General features: G+C 38.9%; 1 protein-coding gene across 4 annotated transcripts in view; it reads right to left on the reverse strand.

The window, feature by feature from the left end:
- Nucleotides 1-22,295, reverse strand: part of RAPGEF4 (Rap guanine nucleotide exchange factor 4) — a 151,472-nt gene that overhangs the window by 14,237 nt on the left and 114,940 nt on the right. For all 4 annotated transcript variants that reach the window (XM_030485779.1, XM_030485778.1, XM_032919923.1 and 1 more), the window contains 10 exons: nucleotides 20,254-20,332; nucleotides 15,880-16,030; nucleotides 14,441-14,529; nucleotides 13,940-13,970; nucleotides 13,621-13,699; nucleotides 11,635-11,781; nucleotides 10,303-10,400; nucleotides 7,292-7,417; nucleotides 6,657-6,835; nucleotides 2,005-2,095 (listed from right to left, as the gene is read on the reverse strand). In XM_030485779.1, the coding sequence (XP_030341639.1) occupies nucleotides 2,005-2,095; nucleotides 6,657-6,835; nucleotides 7,292-7,417; nucleotides 10,303-10,400; nucleotides 11,635-11,781; nucleotides 13,621-13,699; nucleotides 13,940-13,970; nucleotides 14,441-14,529; nucleotides 15,880-16,030; nucleotides 20,254-20,332 (1,070 nt within the window). The remainder of the gene's footprint in view (nucleotides 1-2,004; nucleotides 2,096-6,656; nucleotides 6,836-7,291; nucleotides 7,418-10,302; nucleotides 10,401-11,634; nucleotides 11,782-13,620; nucleotides 13,700-13,939; nucleotides 13,971-14,440; nucleotides 14,530-15,879; nucleotides 16,031-20,253; nucleotides 20,333-22,295) is intronic.

A 22,295-nucleotide genomic window follows, 5' to 3' on the forward strand; every position in this document is an offset into this window, starting at 1 on the left:
AATTTACTCCTTTGGGATGTTTAGATTCAGATTTTTGTTTGGCACACATCACAATCACTGAATTCAGAATGCATGTGAAAGTTCAAGTCACCGGTTTCAGGACATTCCCGACTATAGCCTATCTGAAAACGTAATTTATACACAGCTTGCGCAGGGGTAGCTCAGCTTAATTATTCATACCTATGATGAACTGCCCTTGCAACATTCAAATCCATGCCCGGGCATTTCCAGGAGGTTTTTTTGTTCGTGCTGATGTATCATCAACTATTGCTGAAGTTCTTGACATGCCCAGCAGCCAAGGGCCTCTACTGCTTTTGGGGGTATAAATTAATTAATAGTTTTTCAGTCTGCAATACCTACACAAATAAATTATGGTCAGTTGATCATGCAGTGATTGGGATGAGATGGGCTTTACTAAATATTTTCTTTCCCCCTTGTGTTATGTTATACATATTAAATAATTCTACTATGAAGACTATAAGATACGTTATAAATTAGTTTCAGAGATCACAGTAATGTTTTACCCACACTTGGAATATGTCAGCTTTCCAGTTTTAATAAGAAATTTCTCTATATTTGCTGATTAAATCTGACTACTACTGGCAGCGGGTAACATTAAAAATTAATAGAGACTTTATAGCGCAGAAATGATTTTTTGCAATACTTTCTACATTTGGAGTGTGTACCCTAGCAAGCTATTTACACTGTGCCACAGCAAGGGCCTAATTTTTAATGATGTGTGTCAACAACTGTGTGCCTAGTTTGCATATGCATGCAGATTAGGTATTTGTGAAATAAGTGGTATAATTGGACATTTGCACCTGCAAATATCTAATTTGTGCATGCAACTACTGTAAATGCATGACAGTATAGCAAAAATCAGGTCTTGATATGTTTGTTTTTAAGTATATTCTGTATATCTATCTGGCTAAAAATCAAGCTGCAGAGACTCTCTTGATTAACTGACTGCCCTACAAAACCACAACGTTATAACATTTCATACCCCACACCTACAAATGATCTGTGCCACTCCAGCTCAGACCCTGTGCCCATTTCAGATTGTTGTATGTAGTATATACATTAAATTCTCCTTTGTCTCTTCATACTGCTCCTGTACTACCTCAGATCTCCCACTTATTCCTCTCCGTAGTCACAAATGGTCATTATTTTGAGAAACTGATTTGCAAATCTTTGCCTTTAGCACTGATTCTATATGCCACTTGCAACACATACTATTGAAAACCAGGCTGGTGTCTTCTCAGGTGTATTAGTCTGATCTCCCATTTCAGTGCACTTTTCAAAAGGTGTTCACATTTTGGTCTCAGTTGCATCAATAACCTCAGTCATGATTTTGAATTTCTAATGAACAAAATACATGTACATTCAAATCTGCACTGCTTTTGACAACCACTATGTTCTTAGTGGTTACATGTGCTTACTACCTCATCCTGGTGGACATTTCACCCTTTTTATATACTTATATACAACAGAGCAAAGCCACAGAAAAAGGTGGAAGCTCTGAGAATGAAGGCCCAACTGACAGTAAGCAAGGGAATGTCAGAGAGAAAACCAGAACTGGTTAGGACAAACCCACACTTTAATAGGGCAACCAAGCCCACACAGAGATCAGAAAATACTATGTATAAACAGAGGATGGATTTTAGAGAAGTATCTATGGAGTGATCTCGCTGAATGACCAGTAGAGTCAGAGGATGGGCGGATCTGAGAGGTTAACTGGCTAACTTGCTTGTCTTGTTGGGCACTTAGCTCATCAATAGAAGCTGCTGTTGTCACTCTTATGAATTGCTTGTGAGTATTAAACACACCTATGGTTATATTTTTTTACTAATAAAAATTATCAGCCTAAGCTAAAGGCTTATGCTCAGGAGCTGAATTAGTAGATCTACTTATTATCAATAATAAAGGCCCAAGTCATGTCTTTTGCTAACTAAAAGCACAAATCCCAGTCAAACTTCTTGGAACTGGATTTTAGTGAAGACTTACCTCCCACGTTAACGAGAGACGGCTCACAGCAACATTACTCAATCCCATAATAATAGCGAAAAAGGAATTCAGATTTTTGTATTCCTTACAGCTGAAACACAAAGGGCGAGGTTTTAAGTTGTATGTACCAGTCAGGGCAGAAGTACACATGACAACCTTAAGAGAGCTGAACCCAGGCATCTAGCATAGATGTGATTGCATTTGGACAGCCCCTGCCTACATGCCTGCGGCACACCGGTTCACCAACGTGTGAGTAATTCACCACACTCTGGAAGTTCCCTTCCCCTCTCTCCTAAAATGACCTCCTGCTTCCACTTCACTGGGTGACAGCTTCTCCAAGGACAATAGAGTCTTTGAAGCTGCACCCTGCCCAGAAACACAGTCCTGAAAGTAGGCTTGATTCAGTCCCACGGAATACCAGAAACAATGGAAGCAACTAGTTTACAACCTCATTTGCTGCAGAACTTGCTGACAGCTGCTGAACAGCTACTGAATACTAGAAGTTGTTCCTAGATAATCTTCATTGCAGTTTACAGGGGCACTGAGTCTTTTCAAAGGGAGAAGACCAGCTGCCTAGAGATGCCTGTGTGCCAGTGACCTCTCTCACTAGATGCGATTTCTAACTACAACTTGTAGATTCTGGAACTCTTTAGGACATTTCAAGCCATTCATTATCAGCATCATTAAAGAGGTCCTGGATATTAGGAGCCCTAGATCATGCTTAATCCCAAATGCAAAAGAGAAATTTTGTTAACATCAGGAAAACCTGGAACATGTAACTGAGTATTATGGAAGATCCAATATACCATATGCAGAAGTAGACACAATCTGACAGGAACAGCCCACACAACTGCTCAGCTGGGACTGCATCAGCTGGCTCATTGACTCAATAGGAAGGGAAGAGAGAGAACCAAGCCCGTATCTCATAAATCTGTGTCTCACTAGGTTCCTGCAAATAATTTTCTCTTTTTCACAACTGATTTGCCAACATTTGATTTCAGCACCTCAGTCTGCTTTTTTTGCTGTTTCCCAAGAAAACTTCCACAGAAGAAGCTCTTAGCTCCTCTGAGGAATCCTCAGCTCCAGATGAATTAGTACAATCACCACATCCTAGTGTTGGACTCCATAATTGCCACATCACCCTACTGTTATTCTGTTCTTTCTCTCCCTTCATTTCACCACACTCAATGTATTGAGTGGGTGAGTCCTTTAGATCGGGCCTCACTTGTGTCTGCACTGTGTGAACACTCAGCGCGTGAAAAGATGATTTCTCCCGATGGTCTGTCTGTTGGAGGCTGCTGCCCCCTCAGATCTTCCGGCAGAGCTGCTCATACAAATTCTCCCACATCAGATTGGGGACAGTGAGCAAGGTTAACCAACTTATTCTGACTAGAGCAGGTCAGGGAATGCCTCGTTAGAGGATCTGAGGGGAGATGAGGATGAAAAGCAGCCAGGATAGGCTGTCAGTGGTAACCTCTTCCTCAGGCACAACTAAATCCAGGAAGCGATATCTGTCCACAGCCTGGGACATTGAGAATAAATTGTGGCATTGAGAAAATAATTAGTACTACACAGCAGTAGTGCTCAAACATGGTAGGCAGCTGCAAATGTATCTACAATATGTAATTTCAATCTCATTTTAAAAAGGAAATATTTAGCCAAAGACCCTGTTAAGCAATGTAATTTAAAATTTAAACCCCATCTAGATGTATGACATTGTACATCAAATATTCTGTAAATTCTACAGGCTCTACACTAAATAACTCAGTTCCAGATAGAAGACCACTGTAAGGTAGTAGAAACAGCGCTTCACGGCTCCACTGCATATATGGTGCCTATAAAATCTCAGAAAGTGGATCCTCCAAAGCACCATAGTGTGCGCAGAGCAGAGGTCCCTCTCTGCCTCCCAAAACAGACTGTATTGGAAAAGTCTTCCTGTAAGTATGAATTGTGAAAATACACATATGCACACGCTTGTCTCCAACACAACCACACGTGGTTAAAATCTCTCAGTACTTACACAAGCATAGTGCTTTTGGCATTTTCTCCGTAAACACACACCCTTCAAAAATTTCTTACAGGCTCCTTGGACTTATAATACATGCACGCATATAGAAAGAATGATTTTCAACAACTGAGTGGAAGTGTCTGAGTATAGTGATACACAAATAGCCTGTGGTATATATGCAAAGCATAAGTGTATGCAAACTGGGCTTGTGCATATCCATCAGCATATGTGTAAGTACATCCTAAAAGGCTTTTCTGATACAATTAACATGGGAAGAACTCACTCTAGGAAATACAGTTCACTTTTCCCCTTTGTTTGAAAGTTTAATCCTACAGTGACTGGAGAAAAGAGATGCACCTAGTAACCTCTACATCCTTTCCCTGCAGATGCAAAGGCAACAGCAGCTCCCAGAACTGAAAGCACATGCGCACAGCACTTGGAGCCAGCACTTGGCCTTGCGCTTGCCCGCACAGACAGGGAGCATATACCACAGGGTGTGTGGGGTGGCACACACAGAACAATGTGCCCTCTGCGATGGTTCCTGAGCCCCGACGCACAGAACTGAACAGGGTTCTCAGTTATCCTTGAAAATCAGTATGTGCAAGGCACCTTGTTACCACCAGTCATGCCTAAAATTAATAGTGCAGCACCGAACTGTTCTCCCCGAACACTTTTCTAAGGAGCCTAGTGCTTCTAGGTAGGGTACAGTTCTCATCAGGTTTCAAGGATCTTCACAAGCAAAACTTCCTCAAAGACACTGCTTCGAGGCCTGGGCTCACATCTTTTGATCCAGTTCCTTGCCTTTTTGTCCTGCTAACTTCAGTGCACTTGTGTTTGTTTTACCGTACGCTGTGGCACCTGTTCCCATGGCAGCACTGCACGGAGGGCAGCAGCCTGCCAAAACTTCCCTGCGGCCTTTCCAGCGGCTGCAATTCAACCTGCCTGCTCAGTCTGCACGGAGGAAAACCTCGTGCAACCTCGGGTTGCTCTGCTGTTAGGAGACAAAGAGGGCTCAGCGGAGCAGACTTCTTTTAGCTGTTTATTTTTAGCATTGTGGTGATACCAGAAACATGGAAGTAAACAGGAGGTTGTCAAGCTGTTGTAAAAAGCATAGGATTAAACCCATGACACTGAGGAACCTACGGGCCAGGGCGGTTTATTAAGGAGATATTCAACTGTAATTTTTAGGATACTTGATTTCAAGTGTTTATGGAAATGACTATTGTTTCTTAATTTGCCACATTTCAACGTTTTCCCGTTTCATGCCTGAGTTCAGAACAGACCCGGACGCCTCTGCGTGCGGGTGCCAGTGCCCTCTCCTGGACACAGCCCGCAGGCCGGCAGCTTGCTTCCCAGTTTCACTCTGCAGAATGACATAATGGAATATGCAGTACATGTATTTTTAGAAACTAAAAGAGGTAAATTCCGTCCTCTGTTCCGAATATAAACCTGGTCCTGCATGCCCACCACTAGAGTTTGAAAATCTTCAGCCTCGACCAACTGTAATCCGACCGGAGGGCTCAAAGCAGTTCCCAGAGGAAGCCGGTACTGGCAGAGCGCGGCCCTTCCCAGAGAAGGGAAGCACGCTGATGCAGAGTTCTGATGCGAACCCTGATTTCAGCTATGTGGAATTATTAACTGGGAGGAGGGTGACATCACAGCTCTAATAGAAATCTCTTCCTTCACACAACTACATTTAACAATACAAACTCATGCTTTAACTGCAAGTAAGAACTTCTTTGTTCGGCAAGACTGTCTAAAAGCCACAATGTCCAAAGTCATAGACAAACACACAGGCAGTTCCTCACTGCACACCTCAGCTAACTCTTTGTTTAGACAGTGATGAATGCAATAAATATACCATGAACTGGAAAGGAAGGAAGCAGGTAACAGTGGTATAAAACTATAGCTATGCAGGGCCAGGAGCATGTCCCTGCTCCCTCTGAGGTCAGTCACACCCTTGCTTCAGTGATAAGGAGTCAAGGCCAACATCTTTGGCATGAAGGCTCCAAAGAGTTTAAGTCTTCATATGAATGAAAGAATAGAAAAAAGCTAGAATTGCCTGCTATCCAAGCTCAGACCCAGCAGTTAGTAACAAAAAGGGATACTCTTCTTGTTGCATTTTCAAAGAAAAGTATTAGAAAAATATCCAGAAGACTTCCAGAAGACTGAAGGTAACATAAGCCTCATCATCTCCATACTACATCTCTTTGCTCTCCCCTCTTGGTTTTCCCACTCAGAGCAATTCTGAGAACAGTCCTCCTGAATAGCAGCAGAAACACTTCTGTTCACAGGAAAATTAAGGCTCAATTTTGTTAGTATTTACTAGTTCGCATATTAATAATTGCTAATGCATGTAAGGGTAAATGAAGGATTCTCCTAATGAACTGAAATATATTTACTCACAAATTCGATGTGAAAGCATGGCCCTAAGAGATCACAGATCAAGGAGCAATGGAAAGTAGGACAGGAAAGAAGAATATAAACAAGGTTTGATACAGCTCTATAGGGAAATGGACAGAATTACCAAATAGAGAATGTTTAACCTCTGCTGTGTGTGGTTGTCTGAAAATAAAACAGAAAAACAACAACAAATTGACTATACTGAACCTCATTTCCAACTCACAGATGATTGTATACTTACTGGGCTGCTATCTTAATATACTTCTTTAATAGCTGAACACGTTTGCTGAGTTGAGAGCAAAGACAAATCTCAGTGACCACCCAGAACTGAATTTCATTAAATCTTCTTAAAAACAAGTCCAGATTTGCTGTGGTCTTTTTAAAATTGTGTCTCCCAAAAGTGTGATAGATCAATTCCAGCTAGGAAAAAGAAAATAGTTTGGGATATTTTTTTAGAAATCTTATCTTTTGGACAGAGGAAGAAGACTAAGAATGACAAAGTAAGGATCTAGCCTGAAACTTGCTCTGCAGTTTACATTTATTGCTGTAAATGACAAGGATGCACGTTGCAAATCCAGTAGACAATAGCTGAGGCATACTAAAAGCATAACTACAGACCACGTATAAATAGTTTAATACCTTAAAACATACAAAAGTAATTCAGTAAGCAGCACAAGTGCAGGAGAAGTTTAACTTTATTTTTGCATTTTGCCTAAAACATTAAGAATGCCTTATACTTTCAAAACTTGTAGGTGGCTTTATTGTAGTATTTTTGAAGATCGAGCTTAGAGAAAGTTTTGCAAGTTAGCAAACTACAATGTACAACTAAACATTTTCTAACAGATTCTAATCTGCTGAATAGATAGATCCTCATACCTCATGCACACAGTTGAAGAGCTCCCAGTCATAAATTGTCATCTGATGTGCTAAGTCTTTGGAGCTCATCAGTTCAAACGTTCCTACTGTACCCGTCGATGGTCCTTCCTGTTCTGGTAATGGTGCCTACAAATGGAAAAATGGTATAAAAATATTTTGGAAATACTACATTCCATGACTGGTGCTTTTCTTCCGTAACATTTCTGACCTTTTTTTGCAATGTGACCACTTTCCTAAACATGTTTCTAACAGCAAAAATGAAATTTGCTTTTAACCACAGTCTGGCATTAGGAAATGAGAAGTCCTGTGCAAACTCAGTATCCATTATGCACAGGATAGTCAGGAAAATTCTGAAAGCTCTTCAGAAGCACTGTAAGGAAATAACACAGACTGTTCTCAGTGTGTTATTTTTAGCATTGTTCTAAAATTTGAAGCCAGAAATAAATACTTCAATACACGTTGTGCTAACTAAAGCATGTCTGTTTAGGAGCATAGGTCTTTCCACAAAGCTTTTGTTACCAGTTTCCTTTTTTGCATACACAAATAACTAGACCACAAAGCACAAGCCAAATGCTTATGCAAAATTTTTTATTCTAGTGACGAGAATTATTACATCTGCCATATTTCAGAAATCTGCAGTGATTACAAGATCTTCTGATAATTTATAAAATAAGCCTCATATTTTCTCTCTGACAGTACAGGGATGCACTATTTGTGATTGCAAAATTCCTGACTATGCTAATTACAATTATATGCACACAGTCTTGGGAGAAAGAATCCTTTAAATCGTTCAAGTTAAAACATTTTTGAAAGACACTTCCATACCACCCAAGAAATGAGATGAGATATACAGTTTTGCAGACAAGTAAATCTTGTATCAAGGAGATTTAAAACACGACTTGAGATCAAGTCAGATTTGAAGCAGTAGCTTCCTTAGAACCCACGTTTTAATTGTTTTGTTTCCAGGAGAGGGCAGTAGAGTTCACTTACAAGTTTCTCAATTTCTCCTAGGGTCTTTGTTAGCTAATTACGGAGCTGGGGATTGTCAACAGGCTCCTTTCCGAGTACAAACTCAATAGAGTCTGCAAGATTAACAGATCATATTTACATTTACCCTTTTATGTAGCAATATTATATTATCAATAGAAAAAGGACTGACTGGATTAATACATCAAATCACTTCCTCAATAATACGCAGCATGTAGAAGCATTTCTGTATGAATTTCTGCTTTGTACTCTAGGGAAAACTTGTCTTTCAAATCATAGAATAATTTAAAATTATTAAGCTAAACCGCAGGCATTATTACCTTAAAAGCTCCATCTACAATTAAAGAAAAAAATAGTGTATGTAAGTATTATCTAAAAAAACCCAGGACTGCCATCAATCTTATAACAGCCTGCAGATTGCTCTGGATTGAGATCTGCACAAACACAACACTTCTTTAGTTTAAGACAGAGTTTGAATTATAAGAAGTAGAGCATTTTGGTGTAGAAAATCCTAGTTTGTGGAAATCTGTGGAAAGAGAATTGCCCAAAGACTGAAAGAGAGCTTTTTTCCCCTATTTGGAGACAACACAACATAGCTGTTACCATAACAAACACATATTTTCCAATGCTAGAAAAGAAGCACTTAGAAGTAAAATCATTGCATATCTGAAAATTAATCTAACCCAGAACAATTTTCACACGGGAATCGCCAAGTATAATGTGAATAAATGTATATGCATAGGCAGCAGCCACAAACTGAAATGTGAAAGGATTAAACTGGGAGGCAGGTGAGGCTGTAACATTCGGAAATTTGTTTATGCCTATTTGAAAAAATGCAGCTGATAAAGGGATGTATTCTGTTAGGCAGTGTTGAGAACCTTTTTTAAGGTGCTAAGTGTTCCTCCCTAAGTACTACTGAAGTCAGTCCAGTTGATGAAAACTAGCACATTGCATCCCTGTGTCCTAGAGCTCACTATACTGTTTCGAGTACTTGATCCATGGTAAATAGCATGGGGGAAAAGGCACAGAGAATCATGACAATTTCCTGCCAAAGCTATGTCTACACAGACAATGCAGAGACATATAAAAGTACCCGGAACAGTTGCACTGATGTAACACCCCTGCTTTAGAGTAGCATGCCCCATAAGGGTATCTACTTGGCAGGATTAATTAACCTTAAGGGAACACCAGAATTTAATAAACTGAACAAGCGGTATCTCTGCATGGCACTACAGTATGCTGGATGTGCATTCCCTGGTTACTAAATTGAAAGCAGCAGCAAAGCACAGATTTTACTGTATCTATAAAAGAAATCAGGCATACATACTAAGTGGCTTGTTAAAAGCATACAGGAGGCTGAAACAAGGCTAGGAGTAATAGAGTTCATGCTGACACGACTTGGCAATGACATTTGTTTTTAATGAAATAAAAGGAACAAAAAGTACAGTCAAATCAAATTCTATAAAAGCAGACCCCATGGAGATCGTTAGAATTACTGTATAAACCATAAGTACTTACGAACAATTCTACCTAAGAAAAAACAGACTCTCTACCAGGAATATTTTCTGTCAATCTACTTAGAGTCATCTGAGATTCTGAAACAGTATTTTGTGGGGCTGAGAAACAGAATATTTTTAGGAATTTACTGTTGGAATCTTGTCCTCAGAATGCTTTAATCAGTAACATCCACCTTCAAAAATATTTATCTGTGGCCTTGAGGAGGTAATTCTGCAATCAGGAATTTCTGCATGTCTTGGTGACAATATTCAGGTCTACCTAAATGCTCAGTGTGACAGAATACTGGGATAGAGTGCTGTCATGTGGACCAGATGGATTTCTGCTCTAGTTTAGCAAATTACAACATTACCTTGTTTTAATTTTGGGGCTCATCCCATAGCACTGTGACCAGCCCTTTGTTGTGAATGCTTCCACTAGTTTTTACCTAAAGCATGATAACGCAAAAAAGGTCAGGTGTTCAAATACAGAGAAGACTTGAACTTCCTGAGAACTGCATGCATACATACCAGTGAATCGAACTGATCACGTGGGCAAGCAAACAGCCGTCCATTAACACTCAGAGTTGTAAACACTGAAACATCATGAGGTTTGAGCACAACCTTTTCTGTAAACATGAAACAACAGATTGTTTATTATATAAACAGCCATGATATATATGTAGAATTTATAGCAGAACTGATCCAACAGCTGCACAAATCACCCTTCTGGGAACAAATTTTCCACAGTTAACCAATGTCCAGGATAGAAAATAGATAACAAAAAGGTCCTCTTTACTGAAGAAACATGACAACAAGCTCAGCTCAAACCGGTCTCCTACAGAACTGGCATATGGAACTAGAACCTCAGCCCCAAACTGTACAGACAGGTCAAGAAGCCTGTGCTGCCATCTCTAGAAACTGCCTGCAAAAATTCAACCATGATTAGGAACTCCATTCATTCTTCTCTGAGCTGTAAGCATTCAGAGAGCTGTTCTTAATAGAAATTGCCTTGGAAGACAGTAACTGCATAAGGAGGTGATGAAATGCAACTGTGTTCAAATCTCATTACAGCAGTTCTGAAAGAGCTTTTACTCACAGGTAAAGAAAAGATAATAAAGTAACACAAAACAGTCTCTTCCAGCATGCATTGGCTTTCAGGAAATCTGACAATAAAAAATTGCTGCAACTGCAAAAAGGAGAGCCGCCTGGTGTCAGTTCTCAGGAAGTGAGCTGGGTTTGGCAGGCACGACTGTTTGCAAAAATGCCTTCCAACACAGCTCTTATTAGCTCTGTGTGTGTCCACAGTCACACTCAACCAGAGCACTTCAGCAACACCAATTCTCCAGTAGTATTCACCTTGCAGTTACTCTCCCATTCCCACATCCTATAGTGGGGGCCTGACTCCTGACCCTTTGCAAACACTAGGTCAGTGGGCTTGGCACTAAGTTGCTCAGTAGTGGTTTGCATGGACAGAGCAGCCAGAATGGTAGTGACCAGAACTGGAATGTCTGCTCTGCCATGTTTTCTGCTGTTGCTGATTCATATGTCTAGCCTGACATTATCCATGCTTACCTCCTGTTTCTGTTCTTAAAATCTCTTGCAAGTCTTACAGTGAAGGAAACCTGGGGTAGCTCTGCTCTGTAACATGCAGATACACAAGCTTTTCCATTTTTCCTGTCTCCCATGTGAGTTCCGGTCTGTGCCTGCAGTAGGCAAAGGACTTGTCTCTGAGTCAGAACCTGTGTACCAGCTGAACATGCACACTGATATAAAAGCCTTGACTGACTTAGTCTTTCAGTCTCTCCCAACATTCAGCTTCACCGTAAGCAAGAAGCATTTAAGATGATGGAAATACAGTACCTCCTCCTGAACTCATCTTTACTATGATGAGGCCTTCTCCAGAACCCAGCTTATCTGCTACTGCGCTGATCACTTCCTTCACAGAGGAAGAAACTGGCACCCGGATAGTGGTGTAGGTTTGGTCTATGCAGTACACCTTAAACAGAACTAAAGAAAAAAGAATTGTGCTGTGTATGCCACATGTGATAACCACAGAGACTTCACTGTACGAATTACTTTCACTTCAGTAACCACTCCTCACAAATGAAACAAATAAAGCAACAATAAATCACTACAGGTTTGATAACTCCCCATTCGTCAGATGTTCTACAATTTCTAGGATAGAAATCTCTGATTTTCCAGAGCTTTTAGCAAACCATGCAGTACTAGTGTTTCAGTATTGCTACATTATTTACAGATGCCAATTTAGTCTGGCACTTTTTTATGTTCCAGACGTTATAATATTTTAAATTAATACGTCTTTTCAAGAGTCAGAAAACTGGCTGCAAACTCTCTTAATTATAGGAAAATAATTTTCATATTTACAAAATAGATTTGAAAATAGTTTTTGTTAAAATCAGAACTTAAATCCAACTGTGTTGTAACCTGTTTTGTACAAGCAAGTATGTAATTCCTGAATCAAGAATGTTGCAGACTAAAAAGAAAAATACCCTGACAATAAGAATACACTTGAGTGTACAGTACACAAACTGGCTCACAGAGTAACACATGATCCCAGGCCTCTGGCCGACTAGAAATCAGTATCACTTAGCTTACATTAGTCTGCAATGCACGTTAGCCTGCAAAAAGCAAGGCAGCTCAAAGTGACATGAATTTAAGACAAAAAATGCTAGCAAGATCTTCAGCTCAGCTGTCAAGAACAAGCCAAGCAGCCCCTGGGGTATGAGCTGTCCGTGGATAGTTCAATGGTCAGTGTGCTGCCAGCTCCACGCAGCAATACGAAAAGGGCAGTTATTGCCTGTCCACACAGACAAAAGTTGTACTTTCCTGGCAGCAGCAACTGGTTTGCTCTTTTGTAGACCTAGAAGAAACACTGTTACGGACAACAGAAGCTGCATGCCAGGGAGGATGTCTGCTGTTCACATGCGGTTACTTCCAGCCTGTGAAATAGCTCTTTCATTGGTTTGATTTATGCCACCAGTGTTCTCAGCTATATGACCTTGTATTTTGTTCCCTTATTTTTACTATTGTTCGCTAGCAAGAGCTATCCTTTAATATCAAACACCTTGAAGCAGAAGCTGTTTTCTGTGATGAAGATGCACCAAAACAACCATTGAGAGACTGGTCCTAGCAGTTGCAAAGAAATCATCATATTCATGAGTTTTAAGGGGCATGCATCTTTGTATGAACAATGAATAGATCTCATCAGCAGAGCTCAGGATTTTGCTCACATAGCAGTGCTTTAAGCTGCCCGAAGTAAAGGACAACATGAAAAGCCAGTACAACTGAAAATGATATTCTGATACACTGCTCTAAATTTTACCTTTATCTTTTCAGAGAATGAAACAATAGCAATAGGGCAAACCAGCAGATTTTGTTTTCTAGGCAGTGTGCCACAAGGCAGAAATCCACGGCATGATTATCTGCTCCACTTCTGTCTCTCAAAAGAACAGCTGTACATGCTAGCTTAAACTACATAGGAGAGACAGAGGCTCAAATATGACCTTCAGCACCCACTATTTATTGCACTGTCAGTACCTGCAGAACTCTGTCTGTACTGGTTCTTACCCAGTTTGTTCATTCCTTATTTTAAAGGTTTCTACATCTGAGGAAGCCCAGTGTTTGATAGCACAAGTAACTAAGGGAAAAAACCAGGAACACTTCAAATCAATGATGGAGAATATTGGGCTAGCAAAAGTTTCTTTCAGGCCAGACTTCAAAACTGTAGGTAGGTGCTTTTGTTTATTTTTAGACCATTTTGGGCAGAGAGACAAATTTACTGGAAATCTCAGTGGCTCAAGAAAACTTTGCAGAGAAGGAACTCACCTTCGTCGCTACCTCTGATGGGCTGGCGTTTCTGTGCTCTGTCATCACTTGTGTTGAACAGCTGCAGAAGAACTTTGTGCTGAAAATAAATCATCGGGATTCACATTAATGCGAAAAGAAACATTATGGGGTAGACATGAACTACAACAGTCTCTTACTGATGACAAGAAAAGGAGTAGCAATGCAAAATTTGACAATGTTAGAAGCTATTTCTCAATGTGTTGTTTTAATATATCCATGATTACTAAAAAGTAGATGCTTATGGATTTGCTGTGCTAAAGTTTTCACTTTGGAAAATGCAAAAAATACATTATCTTACCTTCTTCTGTGGTGCTTTAGGTTCTTCAGAACTATCAAAAGGCAAAGCACAGAATATATAATTATATATTATCTGGAAGATTTTATGTACAAAATCACACATAGAACAAAGACCACTTGTCAAACTACAATATCAACATATTAATGTTTGCATATATGAAAAGACTCGATGACACCATAGTTATCTATGACCAAGGCAGGGAAAATACTATACAAAGTCCATGTAAGCATGAAATAAGCATCCAGTTTAGTTTCAATGGTGTGTACCTTATTTCTTATTCCTTCTGTCAACCTTTCAACAAGATTTTAGCATTTGCAAGAATGATGTGGAAAGAGAGAGCCACAGACATTCATCCAAACAAACTTGCACGCAAACATTTAGTCTTGTATGACTGAGTGCCATTCACAGAATGGATTTTTAATAGATAGAAGCAATAAATTTTCTTCATTTATTTACTGAGAAAAAGGGTGGGGGGAGTAAAGAAGCAAAAACCGTGCTTACGCTTGCTTTACGATTTTCTCTAGCTCTGGAAGCTGCTCCTTTAGTGCTGCAATCATTCTGGTATCATCTGATACAGATACATAAAATTCCTGTAAATGATACAAAATAGTCTTTAAATAACTATAGAGGTAAATGAGCAGTACTTAGGATAGAGGATTATGAGATGACATCTGATAGTTTAATGATTATAAAGAATTATAATCTGCATAGAGGAACACATGCTGGGCTCAACCCTCTATCACCTTCTACTTGTTTATCTCCAGCTGATTTAAAGCAAGAGTTACACATGCAGAAGGGAAGCCTGATGAGGCTCCTTAGCACACTCTGTAACCACTGACTGCTTGTGCAAAAGCTGCATTTTCAGATTATCAAGGGTAAAGACTCTAAAATCCACAGACAACCTGGTGTGATAGGGGTTTTTTACCCACTAACGTTGTAGTCCTTAGTGGTTCATTTGTTACTGAGTTGTTGACTCACAGCTACTCCAGTCCACCACAATACTACCTCTTTTAAACCCTACTCAAACCTCTTCCTGCCACACCTACATCAAACTGTCCTAAAGAAGGATCTATATGCTTGCAACTAGTAATCGTTCTTTAAGTTCTGGACTAACGAAAGACACTATGTCTGTCTCCTAAGCTTGTCTATTATAAAAAGCTTTCCCATGTGGGCTTGCTGTTATGTCTGTCCTACTTAAGGCCTCTCTCTATTCCCCTCTCCTAACTCTTACCTTAGATTCAGTTTTAAGAGATTTGGGGCAAGAACTTCCATGCAGCCAGTAACATACATGATCGCGTTCCATGAACACAACATATAATAATAACTGCAATGATGACAACTTAACATGACTTTGGCAATGCATTTATCTTAGAAATACAAGGATATGGCACCTACCACAAAGACCTTACAAGCAATGTCTGAGGAACTAAATGATTTTAAGGGATCAGAAGGGTTCTGAAGACAAAGATCTTAAGTTCCAATTGTTGCAGTACAGCTTTCATTCAAATGAAACGGATTGTTGGTTTTGTAGAGTGAGAACCCTCCAGCTCCTTCCTGGCACACCTCAGGAAGGCATAAACAGCCCCCCAGTTCAACCTGTACAGCCTCTAAGCTATTCACAAGAAAACACTAAAAAAAAAAAATTTAAAAAAAATGCAGATTTATCTATTGCTATAAAGTATCTACTCATGCAGTGCTTTGAAAGGGGTCTGCAACTCCGGCAGATATTTCCAGAGGTTGAGAGTTTGACAATGGTTCAAGTACTGTTGTAGTGCGTATACTGTCTGCAGCTAAACCTGATAAAACAGAGTTATGAGTTTGTACTTTGAAATGACTTACTTCTCTTTAGTTCATAACAGAATTCTACAGACTAGAAACAGGCTTTCAGCTTATCTTGCATGGTAGGTACTTTTCAGTACAATGATACAATTCCTTTATACCTCCAAAAAGGCCATTGCTGCTTCATCTTCTTGTAGTAAATCTCCATATAAAGCAGCCCACTGCAGAACCAGACGAATGACTCGCCTTTTATTGTTGAGGGCATAATCCATTTTCTCCTGCTCTGTACCCTGGGAAGGCTGGGCATGATAGGTGCCATGGTGTCAAGGAAAACGCTCAGTGATTGAAAATATCAAAACCAGTGTGAATTCACAAACAACTGGCTTCCAACAAACCATTTTCAGGGTGTTCAAATGTAACTATCCAATATATACTTTTGATTTCAGACTGCCGCTAGCATAAAGACTTGTGAACCTTTCACATTCATACTAAAAAGTAAAAAGACAGTGAATTCTCTAAAGAGCACAGGAATGATCACAATCCCACCACAGAGACAGTTGCTGTAGGGGAGCAGAACAGAAATGACGCTTGGAACAATGGAGAAGAGGATTAATCATGGAGACTGAAGAATGGCATTTCTCCTTGTTCTTCTTTGGAGACAGCTGAAGAAAAAGAACACTTGACGTTTATTAACAATTCCAGCCTTCCATTTGCAAGGAAGACTATGGGAATGAAGCACCAGTGTTACTCCTTTTATTTTTAGAAGTTACTGTAACCCAAGGTGAACCTCAGTCCCATTATGGCGGGGGACCAGGAAGTTTACCCTAAAGAGACATGGGGTAAAATAAAAAATTCTGTAGTAGGCTCATCTTACACATGAGGAAAGCAGAAGTTTCTACTCTATAAAATAAAGCATATTTGGAACACAATACTTTGTGATAGCTATTTTGTGATAAACAATAAGAAAAAATGGGAAATATTTCATTGACCTTTTTCATGATGAAGTGTCAGCATTACGAAAATATACAAATACTTTTGGCAAAAAGGCCAAAAGTAACATTTATCGAAAGCAAGAAACCAAGAAAAAAGTAAAGGCACAATGGGCAACAAACTGAGATAATTTTGGCTTTTAACCTATGTGAAAATGAAGACTAATCCCCAGCAGAAATAGGATATGACAATTTGTGTGCCTACTCACTGATCAGAAGTTAACAATGTATATTTAAACTGTTTCCCAATAAACTGATAGCTGAATGTGAAGTAAGCACAGAATGACTGCAGTTACATTTTCAACTTTTCTTCCCAGATACCAAAATTCTGATTCTTATTCTCATGCACAATATTATTCCGAGTTACACAGCAATGGTCAATATTAACATACTGACATGCTTTCACTCACAGCAAAGTCCGTCATCCTTTCAAGGTGGACTTGTTCTAACAAAGATTTTAAAATATTACCTAGAAAATTAAAATATTAATTAGAAATCAAAAGTACCTATTTAAGCTTCTCATATAGAAGCAGTTCTCTAAGAAATACTAATAAAATATCATGTGAAAAAGCAGCTCACACTTTCTGAATGATCCTCCCACCCCAAATCCCTGCAGTGATTTGACATGCTACCAGGGTTACTGGGGCACTCATTTGACTGACAAAATTTCAGAAATCTGCATTTTAATTTCACCCAGACGGGTTTAAAATGACTAAACATGTCAGTACCTTTATGGGAGTGCATAAGTCAAAGGGTCATAAGAAGTAAATAATTTATTGTAAGCTATGTGCTCCAATGTCTCCGGGAGCAAGTCTAACATTCTACTGAGTAGTTTTCTCATGCCATTTTTACCTTTCAAACACTGTAATTATTTAATGTATTTTTACTTTCTTATGAACTGACTCACCACAGTGAGTGGTAAATTTTCTGTATTTTTACTGCTCATTTATATTAATTGCTCCTTTATTAACATTATCACAGGGAAAGTCAATGAAGGGTTCTCCCATTTTTATGGGACCTACAGGATGCAGATTCATGGCAAGTATCATGCATACTTGCAACAAGTGTCAGATAGATAATTGTAAAATATTTATCAAGACCAACATGGTTAGAGTTCAATATATATGTTTCTAGTTATGTCTAGCATATGCCAGCAAATGGAAGCAATTTTGAAGTCTGTTCTTCCCTGCGTGGGAATGCTTAACTGTATCAGCAGCTGTGCAAAATCAGCACCCATTACTACAGCAGAATGCAAACTATTTTGCTGGCATGATGGTAAAGGAGGTTCACAAAATATACATACATCAACATACTAAAGGACTACCATCTACAGAAAGCAAAAGAGGAGTTTATACTTCATAAGCTTTTAGAGAGTGGTCCTTTAAAGATGCACACCTGCACACATGCTCACACACGTGCACTATCCCAGGTGCACTTTTGGAGGTGCTACTCTATTTCAAGTATTCTTTAGGACTTTGTCCTGCCTCCCTCTAACAAGCTGTAGCTCTGAGAATTTGTCCATTTCCATCTCTGTGCAGCAGAGAGAGAAACAGGGGCCTTGGTCCAACACACAGCATGGCAAGGGGTTTGGAACTAGATGATCTTAAGGTCCTTTCCAACCCTTACCATTCTATGATTGTCTAGCTCTACTCATACTTGCATGCTGCCAGCTAAAATAGTAACCTAAGTGGGTATAGGAAAACAGACTTGTATTGATTCAAAATTGGGAGCTGGAGCAAAACCAGTGTTTCTGACTGAATCACCTCTCTCCTTTTTGTGTTTTAATTTCCTCACTGAGCATAACTAATCTCTCCCTAGTCTCTCAGCACCAGTAAACCTTTTTGTAGAATGATTTTGCTCAAAAAAGACAAGCTTTGTTAGCAACCTTTCAACTCTAACAATAAATTTCAATGGTACAATCAACAGAGCACAGTTTGATTTTCCATATTCAGAATGGACCAAATAAACAATAATTCAGCTCTAGGAAAAGCTGACACTAAAGCAGTGGGATACCAGTTACTTCCAGCCCTCCTTTTCCTCCCTGAAAAGAATTAGCATGATGCTTGCCAAGACCCACTTAAGACCGTGGTCGTAGCCCGTTCTCCAGAATACATTTCATCACAATTGAGTATGTATACATAAGTAATGCTATCACTTTGATCTTCAGAAAAGCTTTTCCCCTATAAACAACCAAGTACATTCTTGCTTACGCATCTGATTTTCCCAGTTAGTGGATATCAGAGGTATACTATTATAAATGAGAATAGACAAATCTGAGTCTCAAATGGACTGATTGAATAATATGAGCTAGATAAATCGGAAAAAAAACAAACCCAAACAAACATAAAAAGTTCTGTCCTTTCCTTCCCCTCTCAAAGCTGTCAGCAACAGCATTTCATAATATTTTTGATATCCAAAACTATGTGGTTTCGGAAAATGTGTTTATTTCAGGTGTACAAACAATTTTCTGCAGACCAGTTTTATGGGTCCAAAGGTTTTAAAAACAATTACTGTCCTTCCTGGGAGTAACACAAATGGATTCTCAAGCATGCCAGAAAAGGACACGATGTTCTATTTTGTGGTTTCAGGGTGTTAGCTTTCCTAGATGTCACTCGCCCCACTGAGCTTCAAGGAAAGCACACTTTCACACCAATCTGATTCTAAAAAATAAATAGGGAATTGAAGTTACTATACCCCTGTCAGAATTCTATAAACCAGAAAACATTATATGTTTATTTAATGCTCCCAGTCACTTGATAGCTTCAAGTCACTGTGAACAAGGAAAACTCTGAGTGCCCAACAGCTCCCCAAACTAAATGGCTTGCCAGAAACTGGCTGATGGACATTTTACAGACTCCTTCTGTAAAACACGCAGACAGTACGAGAATCACCTCCAGCAATCGATGCTATCCATTGTAAGCTTTTATACAAATGTATAAAAGCTCATAAGTATTTGCATGCAATTGAAGTTTCTTGCAGTTTGTCAACATTTGCTATAGACCATTATTATTAGAGATTATTATTATTTTTATTCATAACTATTATGACAGCACCTAGAAACTGCTTACCTATTATTCTACTAGTTTAGGCACCCTTTTGCTTGAAGCAGTTTGCAGCTCGTAATCTGCAGACCACTGAAAAGTAGACCACTGAAATCACTAAAACATAACGATCTCAGTTAAAATCTAGATGCTGTAGTTCAGCAAAAAAACAAATAAAGAAGAAAGGATACGGGAAGGGTAATCCAAACTTTTATGTAATTTCATTTATCTGGTGGAGGAACAGTAAATTTCTTTCCCTTGGAATACTAATCAGCACAGGAAAGATACAGTTTTCATGCTTCGGGACTGTATCTCATCATGGGTATACACTATCTATTTCAGAGTTGTTGAGCTATGGACAGCTGTTCATCAGACACCAAGAACCTACCCACAAGGCACAGCCTCCATGAAACGTGATGTACTTCTTGAGAGAGAGAAGCTTCAGTCTCGTCACCAACAGGGACAGCTGTTAAAGGGATGTAACTTTTCCTTTACAAAAGGATATTGTGCCATCAAGGCTGGGCAGAGCTGACTATCTGGCATAAAAACACAGTGCATCATAATAAAATCATTTAAAACAGAATCTGTGAAAAGAGAAGAAAGAAACCAGTCCATTAAGCCCTTGCAAACAGCTTAGGGTTCACGAGGATGTTTTCCTCACACTGAAGTATCTTATTAGCCCTCTGCAGATAATTAAAGGGGTCTTTTTGCAGTTTGTTTGTAGGTATTAAGTATGAAAATGGGGAATGAACAAATATGAGCTGTAATATTAAGCTTTTATTCTTGTCTGCATGAATTTTATTGCACTGTTGTTAACGGGCATTTGCTTGTGCCAAAGGCAAATTTGGCACAGCAAAAAACCCCCAACAAACCAACATCTGTGTTACAGTGAAACATTTGGATACAATTACATTAAAACACGTATGAACAATATGCTTGACATTTTCTCTGGCAAAAACCAGCAAGCTATTTTTAATGTTAAAATGATCTGTGGTAGCGCTGGTGTAAATCCCAGTTTGCCTTGTCTTTGTATTTATGACAAGAAGAAAAATTTATGAAGCCTGGCTGCAGAGGCCAGAATAAGTTTGGCAGTGAGACTAAACTTTCTTTTACTTTTAACTATACGAGTCTTATATGGAACCACTGAAAACCAATAAACATAATACCTCGAGGTATCATTTCTATGTGCAACTTCTGAGAAAGAGAAACATTTAAAACCCTGTATGTAAGGGATCTCAGAAAAAACATGTTGAGATAACTGTGGAATGTAGTACTACATCACAGCTTCCACTGTAATTCACGTATGAAAATATCTCTCAGTTGACAAAAAACTGACCTCCAGAAGGGTGGGACTTTTTCCTTCCATAATACTCAGAGCAAAGTGGATTTTAACAGTTCTTAAAGGATTGCATAAACTAAAAATTTGATTTCACAGCACCTTGAGCTTCTATATCTTAAATATAGCTTTGCTTGTGAATTGTGACTTTTTGTATCCCATTAGGATATAACTATAATCTTGTCATTGGATGTTTTGGGGAAAAGTTTTAAAATATTTAAAAAATAATTTGTTTTAGAAAATTGTATAATAGGTGCATACTATGAATAACAAACTTCTGATTATATACTTGTCAGCTTAAAGAACAACATTCTGCTTGTAATCCTAACAAACAGGTATCTGTGAAGACTATAATTTTTATTCCTAAAAGTGGTTAAAACACACACTGTAAAAGGATTTATGTAATCTTTCAATTTTTCCACCATTTATGAACCACTATATAGGTTTCTCAGATATGATGAGGTCATTAACAGATTACCTGGATTTAAGAATGCATTTGAATATACACTTCTTAGACATCTGCAATGTAAAAAGAACTTGCTAAAGTGATATTATGTAGCGTAATATAAAAGTCTCTCCATTACTTTATCATAATTAGGAGGAATTTTTTGTGTCTGATTCTTCATAAAAATTAAAATACTTACTAACAGTAAGTCAGCAAATATCTGTATCCCTGGATGTAAATTCTCTGTTCTCTTTACACTAATAAGCCTATTAACTGCAGTTTCAGCAACCTGCATTCATGGGACTTGACCCATGGTGTGATGAATTCTTCTGAGTAAGAATTTTTCTCCCCTGCACATGGGAAAGTATCACAAACAAGTAATTTAAACTGTAATACTTTAAATGTGATATGGATATGAAAATTTGGGAAAATTTATACTAGCATAACGCAAAGGCTGGAGGTATCAAGCTAGTTCACAGTATTAAGTGACATCCAGCACTAGAAGTATGAGTACCACTGTCATCGGGTGGCAATGCATGCTGTGTGCTGGCCTTAGAGTTGTGCCTAATCAAAGTCATGACCAGTGATCTGGCACCTTCTGGGATTTTACCGTTCTACTCTGAACCGAAAGTACAGATACAATAGAGTGGACTATGAGGACCGGATTGTTATCTTTAATTCTAGATTTCCTAGGTTTTGCTGGGGTTGTTTCAGAGCAGTGGATAGTTCTTATTCTGGAAAAAAAACTATCACTAGCTGCTTTTCA

Source organism: Strigops habroptila, chromosome 5 (assembly GCF_004027225.2).
Source record: "Strigops habroptila isolate Jane chromosome 5, bStrHab1.2.pri, whole genome shotgun sequence".
Taxonomy (NCBI): domain Eukaryota; kingdom Metazoa; phylum Chordata; class Aves; order Psittaciformes; family Psittacidae; genus Strigops; species Strigops habroptila.